The sequence below is a fragment of the Hemiscyllium ocellatum genome, chromosome 34 (genome assembly GCF_020745735.1).
Source record: "Hemiscyllium ocellatum isolate sHemOce1 chromosome 34, sHemOce1.pat.X.cur, whole genome shotgun sequence".
Taxonomy (NCBI): Eukaryota; Metazoa; Chordata; class Chondrichthyes; order Orectolobiformes; family Hemiscylliidae; genus Hemiscyllium; species Hemiscyllium ocellatum.
The window spans coordinates 17,980,452-17,999,520 of NC_083434.1; the positions used below are offsets into that span (position 1 = coordinate 17,980,452).

Sequence of the window (19,069 nt, forward strand, 5' to 3'; positions counted from 1 at the left end):
ATCCACAACAAGTTGGTCTGGGAGTAATTTAAGTTCTTCCTCCTGACTGACTTTGTCAATTGGACTATCTCAATTCACGTGAAAATTGTCCCCTGTGGTTAACGTACTGCCTTTGTTGTATTTCCTCATTATCTCCTGATCTCCTTATCTATTGCACCGTGCAGTTGATGTCAGAGTGCCTGTGGATTAGTTCTGTCAATGTTTTCTTTCCCTTCTAATTTCTTAACTCTCCCTGTCGGCAGTTTAGGTCTTCCGATCCAGAATCCTTTCTTGCTTGCGTACTAGTTCCATCCTGTGCTAAGAATGCAACACCATCAACCTCTCTTTCCTGCCTGATCTCTCAAAAGTTAGTTTCCCTGAATATTTAGTTCCCAGCTTTGATCTCCTTGTAATTATATCTCTGGAATAGTTGTAAGATCATATCACTTAAACTGTACTTGTGCTGTTAACTTGTTTATTTTGACCAAATACTATGCACATTCAAGTAAAGATCTCTCTCTTCCTCCCTGGCCCCACTACCATAATTAATTAAAAGCCTTATCAAGAGCCCTTGTTATTCAGTTTGCCACGTATTGATCTCGGTTGGGGTCAAGTGAAGCTCATCCCACAAGAACATCTCCCTTCTACCCCAAAGCTGTACTAATGCCCCACAAAATCCATTCCACCCATACCAATCTTTTGATTCTTGCGTTTAACTCCTTAACTTTATTTACTCTACGTGTCAGTAAACTCCAGGGGTCCAAATTTACCAACTGACCTCTAAAATGGCTGCACAAACCACTCAATTCAAGGATAATAAGGAATGGGCAACAGATGGTGGTCTGGTCAATGGTGCCTTTATCCAATGAAAGATAAAAGAATCTTGTTAGAAAGAAAGCATCAATGCACCTGCTAAAATTATAAAGCCTAAACAATAGAGTGTCATAGAAATGTTAGGTGGGTCAGACAGTTACAGGAATGGTGTGGAGGTGGGAGGATGATTCTGACTGGAATGATCTTTGAATGGCCTCTTGCACTGTAGGGATTCTATGATTCTTAATCTGATGAAGTGTGGTAAATATTCATCTGTGAACATGGGATTAAAATTTTTAATCCTGCAAATCTTTAGGAGGCATTCTAAGGCTTTTTATGTATGCATCGGTTGGGCTGAACTTGAGTAGGCTACTCACTATTTGATTTCTGAAACAAAGTCATGCTGAATCTGAAATGTTAACTCTTTCTCTCTGCACAGATCCTGCTGTACCTATTGAATTTCTCTAGCTCTTTGCATTTATTTCTGCTCCTCCACGGAGTAAGATCATGGCTTGATCTCATTGTTATGACAAATCTGCATTCCTGCCACTTCCTAATAATCCATAATCATTCTTTGCCCCTCCAAATGCATATAAACCCTATCTTTCAGAATAATTTCCAACAACGTGCCCACTATCGAAGTGAGACTCTCAAGTCTGTGGTTCTTAGATTTCTCTTAATATCCCTCTTAAACTAAGCCATGACATCTCCGGTCTTCTGTTACCTCACGTATTTTTGCAAGGAGCCCCGCAGTTTCCTCCCTAATTTCCCACAAAGTGCAGTGATACACAAGATCAAGTCCCAGACATTTATCCATTTTTGCTGTTTTAGACCTCTAGCTCTTTCTTTTTCTGAAATGTAAACTGCTTTCAAAGTATCAATATTTATTTCTGTGAGTTCTTTAGTCTCTATTTCTTTCTCCAGTAAAAAAAATCTGATGCGAGGTATTCATTTAATATCTGTCTCATCTTTTGAGGTTTGACACGGGAGAACCTTTCTGATGTTTAAGTAGCCCTAATGTCTAGTTGTTCTCTTGCTGTTAATGTATCTTTTGGATCTCTTTGGATTATCCTTAACCTTATTTGCCAAGGCTATTTCATATCATAGAGTCATAGAGATATACAGTGTGGAAACAGACCTTTTGGTCCAACTTGTTCATGCCAACCAACTATCCTAAATTAATCTAGTCCCATTTGTTAGCATTTGTCCCAGATCCCTCTAAACCTTTCCTATTCCTATAACCATCCAGATGCCTTTTAAATGTTGTTAATTGGACCAGTCTTCACCACTTCCTCTGGCAGCTCATTCCATACACACACCACCTTCTGTGTGAAAAGGTTGCCCCTTGGGTCCCTTTTAAATCTTTCCCCTCTCACCTTAAACCGACATCCTTTAGTGTTGGACACTCCCACCCCAGGGAAAAGACTTCGGCCATTCACCCTATCTATGCGCATCATGCGTTAGCTCAGTTGGCTCTCTTTGCCTTCCTGATTTCCCTCTTAGGAATGCCCCATACTCTTTTTTAATACTGCTGAAGAGATTCATTTGAACCCAGTTGTTTACACCTAATACATGATGCTTTTTATTCTTGACTGGAACCTCAATATCTTTATTGATCCATTGTTCACTAATGCTACTAACCTTACCTTTCATTCCAACTGGACGAAATGATTCTGAACCCTTGTTAACACACCTTTGAATGCTTCCTGCCTGTCAGGCGTCCCTTTGTTTCCCTTATTTCTGTTTGGTTTTCATTTGTTCCAAACGTGTTCAGTTTTGACCCCAATTCCATGCTTGTATTGGAAAGGATGAAGAAAAGAATGCGGGTACCATTCCTTGTGAAATGAAAATAAGATGGATACCTGAGGGAACTTGATACCACCATTGTGGTATCCACCATTGCAGATGCTGAAAATCTGACATTAAAGCAGAAAGTGCTGACAATTCTCAAAGGTCAGGTAGGATTTATGGAGAGAGAAACACAGTTAACATTTAGGTTGCAGACATTTTTTTTTATTTTGTATTAAATCAGAGTAACTTAAACTTTATAGGCTAGAAAGAAAAAGAGAAAGGACGATCCTTTTCAACGCTTGACTATATAAGTATTAAAGGATGCATTAATTAGAAGTTTACCACTACTATAACCCATTCTTTTAAAAAATATGCTGAAAGTGGTAACTCCAAATTTGATGAGAATTATAAGGAAAACTTTTAAGTTGTGAATAGAGTCATAGAGATGTACAGCATGGAAACAGATCCTTTTTGGTCTAACTCATCCATGCCGACCAAATATCCTAAATTAATCTAGTCCCATTTGCCAGCATGTGGCCCATATCTCTCAACCTTTCCTACTCATGTACCCATCTTAGGTGCCTTTTAAATGCTGTAATAGTACCAGCCTCCACTTCCTCTGGCAGTTCATTCCATACGCGCACCACCTCTGTGTGGAAAAAGTTGCCCCTTAGGTACCTTTTAAATCTTTCCCCTCTCACCCTAAACCTGTGCTCTATTTGCAATAATTTTACAAAAATAATTCTGGGTATAATTAGATGACTGTCATTGTACTAGATCAATTAGTATTGTTACACCAAATAGTTGGTCCCTTACTTATTCTGCTCAATGTGAGAAATGAATCATACTGCATAAACCTTTTGGTTTTCGTTTCGATAAATCAGATATGAGGTAACTTTGCAAATCTGTTTATATTGCTTACTTTCAGTTATGTTACTTGTCCTGTTTAATTTTTAGTAAATGTGATTTTTAAAAATTCTGTTTCTTTAAACCCATTTATTTTAAAAATTAGGGACCATGTGTCTATCCTTTATGAAGATGTATGTCTGCTTTCTCCTCTGCAGCAGGGGATGCTAAAGAGCGACTCTATTGGGTGAACCAGCTTCAGGCTTCTGCCAAGCACCACACAGAAAATAATACTAAGGTAAAAGGTTACAAAATTGAAGTATTAATTGCGATACTACAGTGTAGAATTAAATTTACATTGATAACAAGTATAGCCATAAAGTCCTATATTTCAAGAATGTTTACTTTATAAATTGCTAATTCTTTTGTAGTTAAAGGATATCTCATGTAATTGATGTTGTTTGTGGTCAAAGTTTAAAAAAAACAAACCACATGAACTGCAACATAGAATACAATTTGGATCCACCTTCAATCTTGTACTTAATTGTTGGTTCCTAGCTCTTAAAATATGTACTAGTGAAACAAAAAGAGCCCTAAGGGACAACTTTTTCATGCAAAGGATGGTACGTGTATGGAATGAGTTGCCAGCGGAAGTGGTGGAGACTAGCACGATTGCAATATTTAAAAGGCACCTTGATTGGTATATGAATACAAAAGGTTTGGAGGGATATGGGCCAGGTGCAGGCAGGTGGGACTAGATTGGGTTGGGATATCTGGTTGGCATGGACAAGTTGGACCAAAGGGTCTGTTTCTGTGCTGTACATATCTATGAAATGTTACAAGATCTATTGGAGTAATTTAAAAAAAACTGAGCACTTGTATTATTTCAGAACTACGAAGGACAATTTGCCAGTAGAAATATGAGATTCACTTTAATATTTGATTAATTTTAAGTTCTCTTAAATGTTTCCACTCACTTAAATCAAACAGGCAAGACATACATTAAAGATTTCCCTTTTTGACAACAGACCAGTATTTTATATCTAGTATCTTAGGTTATAAAACTGTAATAGTTAGGTCTTTAGCAATGCAAAAATAACCAAGATTTATAAACCTGAATAATAATGATTAATTCTTTGCATCCTTCAAAACAATTACATTATAGAGTGAAAAAGCTAATATTGACAATTTTCTGTTGTTCGCCAAAGTATACAATTGTTGATCCAAAGTAGTCTTTGTGAATAACATTTGTACCTGATAATACGAATCTCATTTTTGGAGTGACGTTTTTCATTTCTACCCTGGCAAATTTAGTTTGATGCTGAGGGGGTAACTTGGAGTAAAGTACCATGGACATTTGCTCATATTTAGTAGAATGGATTAGCTTTGTCAGATGTAATAGTAGGGAGGAAACTGAGGGATATTCTTTTGGCAAGTGAATGTTGGTCGAGAACTTGACTAAAAGCATTTAAATTTGTGTGTAGGTTCTGACTAGTGGGTGTTGTGCGCCTCCTGTGTCATTACTTTAGTTATCCTCCCTTGTGCTGTTTTTCTTGTTTGTTCAAAAAAGGCCAAGATAAAAGAGTATTCCTATTTGGAAACCCATTGTCTAATAAGTGAATAGAACCCATGCAACAGAAGGCTCGATTCTTTTAAAAAAAATTCTTTAATAAATTTTGTAATTACTTGCAGCATCCTTTTTAGATGTGATTTTCCCCTTTAGTACCTAGCAACATTGGCTGCCGACTTATGCAATTTTGTTCATGTTAGCTGAACACTTAGGAAATACAAAGTTGTTTTCAGGCACTATTACCAGTTTCAATGATCCCATCGCTGTCCCCAGTCCCCTCAGGCCACAGTCTCATGCAGAACCTGACTGTTGGCAAATTAAGCATTTGATCCGAATTTAAACTTTTGACTCCGGGTCCTCTTAATCACTCACACTGTTTATATCTGGCTTCATAACATTGCCAATCCTTTTTCCATCTTAGCTTCTCTGGTTGAAACATTAGCTGGATGTTTGTCATCTTGAAAATAGAATCAAAAGAATTATATGCTGAATTATTGTGGTGCTGCTGTAGATTGCCTCCTGTCATATAAGCTTTATAAACTTAATTCATGTTTAATGTGTGTTAAGGTAAAAAATGACAAAAACTGAAACCTTTGAAAGCAATTTCTTCTTTTTAAGGCCATGTGGTAAATTTGCTTATCTTGGATTATGGTTTGCTTCTGGCTCTCATAACGCTCTCCACAACACTCTGTGCATCTCCGTAATTCTTTTCCATCATTGCTTTATCTTTGGTTGCTAAGGCTTCATTTTATTGCAAAAATAATATCAACTAGGAGGACCACTAGATCACCATGTCTACTCTGCCATTTTGTAAAAACTTTGTGTTTACCATCCTCAAGTCCCACTTCCCTTCCACTTTGCTGTTTTGAGTTCAGAGTATTCTTTGGTTGAAGCCACAGATTTTATTTCCAATCTCATTTTGACTTCTGAGCAATTGTTCTGAAGGACATATATTCAAAATGCAATGTAAATTGCATTTTTGAGAGTACAAGTTTATTATGGTGATTAAATGAATCTAAAGATATATTCCCAATCATTTGAGATGTACGTGCCACCTATCAAATTATTGTCAGCCTCTCTCTATCATACTCGCCCTCACTCCCCCTCTCGGCTTGTGCATCCCCCTTGCTCAGTGTGTGTGTCCCTCGCCCAGTTGCCATCAATACTGAAAGTTCATGACCCACAATCCATGTTGGCCTGATGTATGACTCTGTGGAGAGGAGCTTAGGTCTTCGAGATTGAGAGTGAGGGACCAGAGTGCAATATCCCGACCAAAGGCTGACACCAGAGCTAATTCGCCACAGCGCTGAAAACAATGTCAGCCTTGAAATACCTACTGTATTTTTCTAAAGAGGAACAACGAGAACAGGATTTTTTTTAAAAAAGAGCAAGGGCTGAAGTTTCCCTTAGTGTTTCCAAAGTTCTAATCTGATTGGGTTTTTTTTATTTGAAATGTTATCAGCTCTCTACACATCCCCTGGGAACAAGGAACAGGAAGGGACCAGCTTCCATGCTGCTTATCTGCATACAGTTCACTGTGCATGAAGCCTGACATCAGTAGTATGGAAGTACTGAGTATGAAGGACCGAAAAGCAGACCACTTGTACAACAGTGACAGGATCATACAGAGTCATCATGGATTTACAACATGCTTGCCAAATGTTGTTTTTGAGTTTTGGAATGCAATGAGAAACTTTTCAGCCAGACAGTGGTGAGCTTATGAAATTCTCTGCCTCAGGTTATGGAATATTTTCAGGAAGGAGTGTGATGTTGTTCTTGGGGCTGAAAGGATCATTACTAGAGTTGATCAGGGGGGAAGCCAGTGGATGCAGTTAATTGAGTGGGAACTGATTGGCAGACCGGATCAAAGAATAGGAACAAATGGTTTTTTTTTGAATGGCAGCCAGTGCCTTGTGGGTTACTGCAGGCATCACTGAAGTTTAGAAGAATGAAGGACTAAACAGGGTAAAATTGAGGAGGATGTTTCCAATGACCGAGGCCTCCAGAAGGAGGGGTCACAGTTTAAGGGCATGAATATAATTTCTTTTCACCGAGAGCATGATGAGCCTATCAAATTCTGTGCCACAGAAAGTGGTTGAGGTCAGGTCATTGAATGTTTTAGGAAGGAGAGAGATGTTGTTATTGAGGTTAAAGGAATCAACAGATAAAGGAGAGAAGCAGAAAAAGCTTAGAGTTGGATGATCAGCCATGATCATATTACATGATGGAGCAGGCTTGAAGCATCATGGCTTACTCCTTTTTCTGTTTCCAAGGGCCTGAATTAGCTGATATTGCCTGTGTACAGTACTGAGCTTCAGAATTGGCGTGAGGAAAGATCAGAAGAGTTTCCTATTTCTTATTGCATCCCAGCATTTGCTAGTGTGAAGTTTGTGCATTCTCAAATAGCAACTGAGTGGGAGCTTACAGAATCCTCAACATTGACACATTAGGCCTGTTGTATCTGTGCTTGATGGGAATGAACTACTTTGCCTAATCCCACTTTCCAAATCTTGATATGTCAAATGGTTCTACATGATCTAGCCTCTGGTGTTGAAAAGTGCATTTTTAAAGAAATTTTGGCATCAATTATGCCACCTTCTTGCACAAGCATTCAGTGTAATAGTGTTACTCGCCATATAAGCTCATGGAAATGAGTATCCAAATGGAATCATAGGGATGTACAGCATGGAAACAGACCCTTCGATCCAATTCATCCACGTTGATCAGGTATCCTAACCTAATCTAGTCCCATTTGCCAGCACTCAGTCCATATCCTTCTAAACTCTTTCTATTCGTATACCCATCCAGATGCCTTTTAAATGGTGCAATTGTACTAGCCTCCATTACTTCCTCTAGCTGCTCATTCAATGTACATACCACCCTCTGCGTGACAAGTTGCCCCTTAGATCTCTTTTGTATCTTTCCCCTCTCACCCTAAACTTATGCCCTCCAGTTCTGGACTCCCTCATTCCAGGGAAAAGACCTTGTCTATTTATCCTCTCCATGCCCCTCATGATTTTATAAACCTCTTTAAGGTCACCCCTCAGCCTCTGACACTCCAGGGAAAACACCCCCAGCCGATTCAACTCTCCCTATAGCTCAAATCCTTCAACCTTGGCAACATCCTTGTAAATCTTTTCTGAACCCTTTCAAGTTTCACAATATCCTTCTGATAGGAAGGAGACCAGAATTGCACACAATATTCCAAAAGTGGCCTGTCGCATGAAATGAGTTTGGTTTATCTTGGTTTGGACTGCCCTTGAGAGATTTAGGATTACCTAGAAATTAGACAGTGATGCCTTTTGTAAACTTCGTTAAGAGTGCTGAGGAAGTGTTGCTGTGCATCTGATTTATTAATGTTAGGTTTGTCTTGGCAATGTATGGTAGGATAATATTGGGGGAAGAGGGTTTATTCTCTGTTTAACATTTGCTCTGGGAGTGATTGTGCATCTAGAGTGGGATGTTGGCTGGCAAAGTTTGTTTGAGATTTAATGCAGAGTTAATTTGATTCAATAAATTGTTTATTTATAAATTTACTTTTATTTATTTTAGACTACTCCTTCAATAAGAGCTAGAAGTTTATCTTTACTTCCTCCTGGGATATCGAACCCAGCAACTCATGGTAGCCAGAAGCACCTGACACACAGTGGGCCAGGAATTATCACTATCACCCATCACAAGTCTCCCGCAACCAGCCGACGTGCAAAGAATCAGTGTCCAGGCCGTCTTTTAGATGTTAAAGAGGTAAGTTTGAGAACTACCACAGAATGAAGAAGGTTGGGATGTTTGAGATATTGAAGATCATTTAGCTGGAGCATGTTTGCTTTTTATTTGTACTCTGGAATATCTGTATTAGTGTTCCTCTGTGTAGTGTTCATTTTCAACTGCTTCATCTGTGACGTTCTGTCCATATGAAAGTCAGACATGCATTATTCAGTACTATTCACTACTCCTTAGACTGTGCCTGCATGCAATAAGGCTTGCATCAGCTTGGGCTGATGAGTGGTAAGCAGCATGCATGCTGCATAAATGCCAGACAATGGTCATTGCTCACAAGAAAATCTAATAGTATGCCCTTGACATTCAGTGGCATTATCACAGGTGATTCCTCAATGGTTAACATCCTGAGAGTTACTGCTGACCAGAAACTGATCTGGATCATGTATACAAATAACTTCTGCTACAAGAATAGGTCAAAGGCTGGGAAGGCTACAGTGAATAGCTCACGTCCGGAGAGATATCCTATCCATGATTTGCAAAGTAGAAGACAGGATTATGATGGCATATTAGGTGAAAGTGAGGACTGCAGATGCTGAACATCAGAGTCAAGAGTGTGGTGCTGGAAAAGCACAGCAGACCAGGCAGCATCCAAGGAGCAGGAGAATCGACGTTTCGAGCATAAGCCTCTCATCAGGAATGAGGCTTGTGGGCCAGGGGGCTGAAAGATAAATGTCTCCTCTACATCGAGGTGACAGGACACCAATTTGTGGATCGTTTCAGTGACCATCTCTGGAACACCCACACCAACCAACCCCACCATGTCATGGCTGAACACTTCAACTCCCCCTCCCATTCCTTCAAGGACATACAGGTCCTGGGCTACCTCCATCACTAAGCCCTAACGACCCGACACCAGGAGGAAGAATGCGTAATCGTCCGCCTTGGGACCCTGCAACCACAGGAGATTAAAATGTTTTCACCAGATTCCTCATTTTCCCTCCCCCTACATTATCCCAGTCCCAAGCCTCCAACTCGGCACTGTCGTCTTGACTGTACATCATCCCATCTGTCTGCTCCACCCTCCTCTCTGACCATCACCGCCGCCTCCACCTTCATCTACCTATTGCAATGTTAGCTACCCAAGCCCCATACCCATCCCATTTATCTCTCAGCCTCCTGGTCCACAAGCCTCATTGCTGATGAAGGGCTTATGCCCGAAACATCGGTTCTCTTGCTCCTCGGATGCTGCCTGGCCTGCTGTGCTTTTCCAGCACCACGCACTCGACTATGAAGGCATGTTGTCCACTTGCCTGGCTGAGTACACCTCTAATGACCTATAACAAGCTTGACATTTATCCAGGGCAAAGCAGCCTGCTTGATCGCCATCCCATTCACAGCTTGAAACGTTCATTTCCGCCACCACCAGTGTACTGTGAGAGCGGAGTGTACCATCAACAAGATACACTGTAGCAACTTGCCAATGCTGCTTTAATAATATCTTAAAACTCATGACCTCCATTCCCCAGATAAACCCAGGCATTTGGGATAATGGGAACACTGCTGCCTGCAAAATGATCTACAAGTCGCCCACTATACTGACTTATAAAGTTATCCACATTCCTGTCTACAAAATCCCAGAGATCTTTCTCTAATAGCATTGACTATGACATAATACATTAAAATACTGTAGTCAATGTAATAGCTTATCAACACCTCCCCAACAGATAGGCAGTAAATGCTGATGACGTGCACATCCTATGAATGAATAACAAAAGTCAACATTTATTTTGGCCTCTTTCTTCCTTTTCATATGTTTCAAGAAGCTCTTACTGCCTGTCTTAATATTACTTGCAAGTTTACCCTCATAGTTGATTTTTTTTGGGTCGTCATTTGTTTGTTTTTAAAATTACCCCAATCCTCTGGCTTACCACTAACCTTTGCCACATTTCTTTTTCAATTTAATGCTATCCTTCATTTCCTGGTTAATAGCGGATGGCTTATCCCATCTTAGAATCCTTCTTTTTCACTGGGAACCGTTTTATTTGGGAGTTGTCGAACTACTTTCATAACATTTGCCATTGTTCCTCAACCCCTTTTGCTGATCAACTGAGTCCATCCAGCGAACACTCATTCGTTTGTAAGTACCCATTTTAATGTTTGACACAGTTGTTTGTAGCCCAAGTTTTTCACTCAAACTGAGTGCTAAATTATTATACCTTTTTTTTTGAGGGATGTTTTTGCTCTGAGATCATGTTATAAAGCTGCCTCATTACACATTACCAGATCCAAAAGAACCTGGTCCTTGTGGATGTAGGTTTGCTCGCTGAACTGGAAGGTTCATTTCCAGATGTTTCGTCACCCTACTAGGTAACATCTTCAGCGGGCTTTCAGGTGAAGCACTGTTGATAATTCTTGTTTTCTATTTGTATGTTTGGGGTTCTTTGGGTTGGTGATATAATTTCCTGTGGTGATGTCATTTTGTGTTCTTTCTCAGGGGGATGGTAGATGGGGTCTAACTTGATGTGTTTGTTACAAACAAATCACAGAAAATGACATCACCAACCCAAAGAAACCCAAACATATGACGAGCATTGTTGATAATTCCTACTTTCTATTTATATGTTTGGGTTTCTTTGGGTTGATGATGTCATTTCCTGTGATTTGTTTGTAACAAACACATCAAGTTAGACCCCATCCACCACCCCCTGAGAAAAATAACATGAAATGACATCACCAACCTAAAGAAACCCAAACACGTAAATAGAAAGCAGGAATTATCAACCGTACTTCACCCAGAGGCCCATTGAAGATGTTACCTAATCGGGTGATGAAATGTCTGCAAATGAACCTTCCAGCTCAGCAAGCAAACCTACATCCAGAACCTCAACCTGAGCTAAAAAACTTGCTAAAACCTGATCCTTAGTTGGATCCACAATGTGTTGTTGTTGGAAAATGTCCTGGACACGCACTATGAATTCTTCCTCATGGCTACTTCCTGCCAGTTCGACTTTCCCGATCTACTTGAAGATTGAATCCACCTCTAATGTACTGCCTTTTTTGCATGGCCTCATTATCTGATATATCTGTCTTATAGTATAGTTACTGTTAGGATGATACAGACTACTCTCACGATTGCAATCTTCTCCTTGTTATTTCTTGCTCCAACCCATATGAATTCTTCAGCTCCTGATCCAAGATTATTTCTTGCTATCATAGTTGTTCCTTCCCACATTAATAACACTACACCACCACTCTTTCCTTCCTGTCTGCCCTTTGGAAAAGTCACATATCCCTAAATATTTGGTTTCCTAGGGTGTGGGAGTTAAAAACTAGGTGGCATATTTTTAAGTTGAGAGGAGGAAGTTTTAAAAAGAACTCAATGGGCCAACCTGTTTGTTAAAGTAGAGCTGTTATTGTGTGGAATGAACTGCAGAGGAAGTGATGGATGCAGGTCCACTTACAACATTTCCAAACTACTTTATCCAGCGTGGTCATGATTTTGAAAATTTCTCTCAAATCTTCTCTTAGCCCTGTCTTCTCTAAGGAAAGATGTCCCAGCTTCTCCAATTCATCTTCATAGCTGCCTCGAGTATCAACTCGTTGTCTCTGTCAACATAGTGTGAGTAGCACCTGATTCCTGAGTAAAATATTCATTGAATAGCGCAGCCGTGCACCCTGCTTCAGTTCATTAATCCTATTTTGCTCCCCAAACAGCACTAAATTTATTATGCAATGAGCACTGCTCCCCAAATTCTCCCCACTGACACTTGATCCTTTTGGTCCATTTTGGTCTCAAGAACCAGATCTGGTGCTGTACTTTCAGTTGGACTAGACAAGTACTGCTGTGGAAGACCCACTTGAATGTAATCTAGGAGCCCTCACTGCTTGTTAATTTCATATTATCCAAATGTATGTATGGGTAATTTAAGTTTTACATTCAAGCACAATGATGTTTACATCTCATCTCGTGGGTTTGCAGGTTTGTTCCTCTACATCCTTTCTAATAGTTCATGGTCTATAGAGTACACTGAGTAACAATGTAATCGCACCCTTTTTGTTCTTGGTTCTACCCTTTGCCCTTTGAACTCTCTAGGGCATTATCTTGCTGAATCACTACAGTAGACTCCTTAACTAAATTTTCTGGCAAGTCCCAAAATTCTGACTGCAGGGCCACAGCACCCATTCTACCGAAGTCATTGGTACTGACCTGAATCATGACCTCTGGTCTTTCCAGTCAAAATTTGGAAAGTTAAAATTCCCCTATAACAACTCCCCTGTTACACTCGCTCCTAACCAGAATCATGTTTGATATCCTTTCCTTTACACCTCTGGAACTATTCGGAGGCCTATAGAAAGCTCCCCAGTAGGGTGACCTCTCCTTTCCGGTTTCTAATCTCAGCTCATACTACCTCAGTAGATGAGTCCTCAAATGTCCTATCTGCCACCACAATACTGTCCTTGACGAGCAATGCCACACCTCCCCCTCTTTTATCACCTTCCCTGTTCTTTCCCTGTTCTTACTGAAACATCTAAATACCAGAACCTGCAACAACTATTCCTGTCCTGCTCTATCCATGTCTCCGAAATGGCTACAACATCAAAATCCCAGGTACCAACCATGCTGCAAGTTCACCCACCCTATTCCGGATGCTCATGGCATTGGAGTAGACGCACTTCAGACCACCTTCCTGCTTTCCAGTGCACTCTTGCGACCTTGAAACATTACTTATGATCTTACTACTTTCAACCTCTTGGACGCTGGAATTACACTTTAGGTTCCCATCCCCCTGCTGAATTAGCATATATTGTGTGCTCCTTGGCCCCAATCTCAATTGACGTCACCTATGAAGCATTCTTTATGATTCTGGATAAAGATTTATTGTCATACTTAACCATACAGACCAGTTTTAGTAACTGTCGTCTGCTGGGTGTGGGGGCTCAGTTGCTGATTACATACCAGACAGAATTGAATTGATTTCTAGATATTACAAATATGAAGGATTTGGGGATAGTGCAGAAAATGGTATTAAGGTTAAAAATCATGATCTGGTTCTCTGTCAGGTGGGATGACTTATCACTTGAGGATAAGTTTAGGATTGGCTCTGAAAGCCACACCTGTCATATGATATATTGACATGGATGTTGCAACGATGTGATGTGCAGCCTTGAAAACTACTGCTTCAGAGATCAGTGTTCAGTTTTGCAGTGACAACAGACAAGATTCATAACCTCTGTATGAATGTTGTAATTATTTTTCAAAAACATTCATCTAATTAAATGATTACACAATAATCTGGTTCAGATTGGCAGGGAATCAAAGCTAAAAATGACTACATGATAAATGGGTAAGTTCTGTAAGTTGAGACAACACGATTCGTTTCAATCACTGGCATTATTTGGAACCCCGTGGCTATTGTCTTGCTATTCCTAAGCCAAACAAGATAAAGCAGTATTCAGGTTGACAAATTATATACAAATTATAATAGGGAAGAATGCTAAGATCAAAACAAAGGATGAAGAAAACAGCGAATATGCAAATAAGAGTTGGGAGAACTCAGCTATTTGGCCCCTCTGTTATTCAGTAAGATTGTGGCTGATTATGCCATATGCTTGCCTACCCTGACTTATCAAGAACCTATCTACCTGTGCATAAAAATATTCAAGGTCTGTGCTTCCACTGCTCTTAGAAAGAAAAGTTTCAAGTATTCATGACTGTCAGTGAGAAAATGTTTTTCCTCCTCTGAAATAATAACCCTTTATTTTTGTCAGTGACCCCGAATTTAAGATTCTCCCACCACAGGAAAGATCCTTTCCACATTCAATCTATCAAAACCTCTCCAAATTTTCTTATTTCAATCAAGTCACATCTTGTATCTCATGGAATTAGAATGTAAAGATCAGTTTGACCGTCCTTTCCTTATAAGACAACTCAGATCTTTCCACATATTAGTCCAGTAAATCTTCTTTAAATTACTTTCAACCTGTTTGGTCTCTTATTGAAGGAAGAATACAGTCTGGTATACATCACTCTAGATGTGGATCCATTGATTCCTTATTTAACTGAAGCATCATCTCCTTATTTGTGAGTTCAATTCTCCTTGTGCTGGAAAGTAAAATTCTATTCTCGTCTGTTGTAGGCACGTATTAACCTTTTGGCACTTGGACTAGGGCATTTAGATTCCTTGATCTCTGAGCTATATGTTCTCTCACTATTTCAATAATGTTTTTTTATTTTCCTGCCAAATTATCAATTTCACACTTTATCACATTTAATTCCTTTTATTAGGTCTTTATCCATTCACTCAATCTATCTACATCCCTTTTGTAGGCTCCTTATATTTGTATTACTGGCAAATTTGCCAATCATATTTTCAGTCCCTTATTCCAAGTCATTTATGCAAATTGTAAAAAAATGAGGCAACAATACTCATGGTGTGGCACACACCCATGACATTGTGTCAATCAGAAAATGATCCATTTATTACCCTGGGAAAAAGACCTTGGCTATTCACCCTATCCATGCCCCTCATGATTTTATAAACTTTATAAAGCCACCCTCAACCTCAAAGAAAAAAGCCCCAGCCTATTCAGCCTCTCCCTATAGCACAAATCCCTCAACTCTGGCAGCACCCTTTTTTAAATCTTTTCTGCACCCTTCTAAGTTTAATAACATCTTTCCTATAGCAGGGAGACCAGAACTGAACACAGTATTCCAAAGGTGGCATAACCTATGTCCTGTACAGCTGCAACATGACATTCTCATTCCTATGCTCAGTGCACTGACAAATAAAGGCAAGTCTACCACTAACTGCCTTCACTAACCTTGTCTATCAAGTCAGGAGTGTGATGGGGTACTCCCCACTTGCTGGGATAGGTGCAGCTCCAACAGCGCTCAAAGCTTGACACAATCCAGAACAAAGCGGCCTCCTTGATTGGCACCAAACCCACAAACATCCACTCCCTCCATCACTGATATTCAATAGTCGTAGTGATTACTATTTACAAGACATGATGCAGAAATTCACCAAAGACAGCACCTTCCATCTTGAAGGACAGGGGCAGAACATATGTGGGAACACCACCACTTGCAAGTTTCTCTCTCGGTCACTCACCATCTTGACTTGGAAATAAGTCACTGATCCTGCAGCTGGGTCAACATACTTAAATTCCCTCCCTAAGGGCTTTGTGGGTCTACCTACAGCACGTGGAGTGCAGCAATTCAAAAGGCAGCTCACCACCCCACCATCATCTTCTCAAGGGCAGCCAAAGGCCTGCACTAAATGCTGGCCAGCCAGTGATGCTCACGTTCCATGAGTGAATAAAAAAAGGATGGACCAAAAGTTACTTTAAACTTTTCTCTTCGTCATATAATTGTTTTGGAAAAGAGATGTGTTTTGATCTCTGAATATTCTTTAAGACTTGTACTTGTTCCCCAAATGTTTGCACTTAACTTCACATCTGTGTTTGGAGATGATGCAGGTGAAATGCAAATCCAGTTGTTTAAAATTTCATCTGTATCATTGTGTGTTTGCAGCTTCTAAAAGACCAAACAGTTTTTCTATCTGTGCCCAAGAATAATTTTTATATGCACTGCAACGTCTTTGCACACATTAAGAAATTTTGGTTCTATTGAATTGTGATAGAATTTCAGGGATTGAAGTTAGTATTTGCATGAGCTCCCTGCCATTTACAGGCTATACATTGTGTTACTTGATCAATTAAATTCAGTCCAGAAATTCAAAGGAAATGCCATTTTCTAGCCGAGTAATCATTATTTTCTTACATAGGGTGTCACAGTAGTGTCAGCAAATGTGACATGATCAACCTTACGTTGACATATTAAAACTTTTAGGTCAAAAGAAAAAGTTTCCTAAGATTGAAGGAGACAGCTCCTGGATTATCAATCGTATCTGGTTGTTCAGGACAATTTAAGGATTTCAGTGTTACAAACTAGCATTTAGCGATATACTTCTCTAGTTCTTGTGGAACTTGGTATAATTTAATAAGGAAGAATGCAAGATGACTAAACCTATTTTGTTTTAAATGTATCTGCACGTTCTGGAAAACAATTAGATAAGAGTCACCAGCGATGAGACTAATATGTTTCCTGTATTCATAAAAGGAGTTAGAATAAGTTTGAGAACTATAAACAAGCCAGCATACCCTTGACAGCAAAGCTGATGAGATCTTTAATTAAACTTGTAATCGAAAAGCATATAGAAATTTAATCAAAATTTTAATCAACCTTAATTAGCATTCATTTCAATAAGGCAAGTGAAGCTTGACCAGCCTTATTGTGGGTATTTTTTTTAAGAACTACTAGGGTAGACCATGGTAATCTAGTAAATATAATACAATATATTGGATTTTCAAGCAGCCTTCAATAAGGTGCAGTATACTGGCTAAGGTTAAAATATGTGGAGCTGGGATCAAATAGCAAAACTTTTGTGGGCGGCACGGTGGCACAGTGGTTAGCACTGCTGCCTCACAGCGCCCGAGACCCGGGTTCAATTCCCGACTCAGGCGATTGACTGTGCGGAGTTTGCACGTTCTCCCCGTGTCTGCGTGGGTTTCCTCCGGGTGCTCCGGTTTCCTCCCACAGTCCAAAGATGTGCGGGTCAGGTGAATTGGCCATGCTAAATTGCCCGTAGTGTTAGGTAAGGGGTAAATGTAAGGGTATGGGTGGGTTGCGCTTCGGCGGGTCGGTGTGGACTTGTTGGGCCGAAGGGCCTGTTTCCACACTGCAAGTAATCTAATCTAAAAAAATCTAATCTAAACTTTTATAACTGATGACAAACAAAGCAGAGAATAAGTTAGATTGGGAAAAAGATAGAATATCATGGTGGCTCAGTGGTTAGCATTTCTGCTTCAAAAACCAGAGACCTGGGTTCGATTCCTGCTTTGGGCAGCTGCCTGTGTGGAGTTTGCACATTCTCCCCATGTCTGTGTGGGATTCCTCCTGGTTCTCTGGTTTCTTCCCACAATCCAAAGGTGTGTGCAGATCTGGTGAATTGACCATGCTAAATTGCCCATAGTCAGGGATAAGTATAAGGTAGGGGAATGCGTCTGAGTGGGTTATTCTTCGGAGGAGCGGTGTGGACTTGCTGAGCCATACTGTAGAGAATCGAATCTAATCTAATCATGTTGCACACTATTTGATTTGAGTCTTTGTTAATATCACAGGTAGTTAAACAAGTGATTGAGGTTAATTATTATTTAATTTGGTAGATGTATTGGTGGAACAGGTGGGGCTGATGTATGGAAGATGTGTAGGACTAAGTAATTAATAAATACATCCACAAAAGTATCTTGTTTGGATCCAAATTGACTTTTGTAAGAGAGGATGATTGCCTAAATGTGAAGATTGGAAACGAAGGGTTCCTTTCGGACAAAATATAATTGGAGTTGCTTGAGAAAAGAGTAGCTGAAACCAAGTGGAAAATATTGGAATATGCAAACGTACTAATGTTTTTGAAGCTGACACTAAAGGATCAATGGAAAAGTAAAGTGAGTATGTAGACAATTTTTACCAAGAAAAAATGACAGGGTATGACCTTGGCAGTTTTGCCTCCTATTAGAAATGAGGTCAGACATAAAATATTCAGAGGAAAAAGGCTCCACAATTCAATACTGAGGAAGTTTGAGAAATTTTATTCAAATTTATGAACAAAATGCACGATCAGATATTCAACAGAAGAATATATAATAGATTTTAACAGAATATATACAATGTTGCAGAAGTTCCACTTTGGGATTCCTCATTCAGTGCTTGTCTTTAAATTGCTGGACTATATTTGGAGGTAGAAAGATGACTAGGAAAAATGCAAATAATGTGGAGTGCATTGTCACCCATGCCAATAACATGTCTTCAGTAAGTTTTTGTCTTCCCCTCATTCCCACGCATCTTAATGTCCACATGTGGCCTGCTTGGCAGTGGAGCCTATTGGCCCTTGGGTTTGGTCGGGTGACCCTAGGGGCACTTGTGTCTGGATGAATCAGGCATGCCAGATAGGTGGGTCCAGCCATCTCTTGAGTGTTGTGAGTAGAAACTTCTGAGGGGACCGTTTTGTGATTCCTCCTCCAGCTGGGTGCCTCCTGGCACAGCCCTGTTGTCTTGAGAACAGGCCACCTGCATTGCATGCCTGGTTCCATGCCAATTTATCATCGTGCCGTTGGTCTTCAGGACCAATGGCTGGGACACAGCTGTGTGCCTCTCCAGCAAACTGAGAATGCTGGATGTGGCTCTCCAAGAAATCCGTGTAGAAATCCAGATGGTCACGTGACTCACTCTACAGCTGCAGTTTCTGGGGAATAAGGTCCATTACATCCCACATACCTGTCTGACCCTTT

The 19,069-nt window shown here is 40.0% G+C and overlaps 1 protein-coding gene across 1 annotated transcript in view; it reads left to right on the plus strand.

The window, feature by feature from the left end:
* LOC132832258 (oxysterol-binding protein-related protein 10-like) overlaps positions 1-19,069 on the plus strand; it is a 240,495-nt gene that overhangs the window by 69,182 nt on the left and 152,244 nt on the right. The window contains exons 3-4 of the mRNA XM_060850094.1: positions 3,648-3,727; positions 8,552-8,743. Of these exons, the coding sequence (XP_060706077.1) occupies positions 3,648-3,727; positions 8,552-8,743 (272 nt within the window). The remainder of the gene's footprint in view (positions 1-3,647; positions 3,728-8,551; positions 8,744-19,069) is intronic.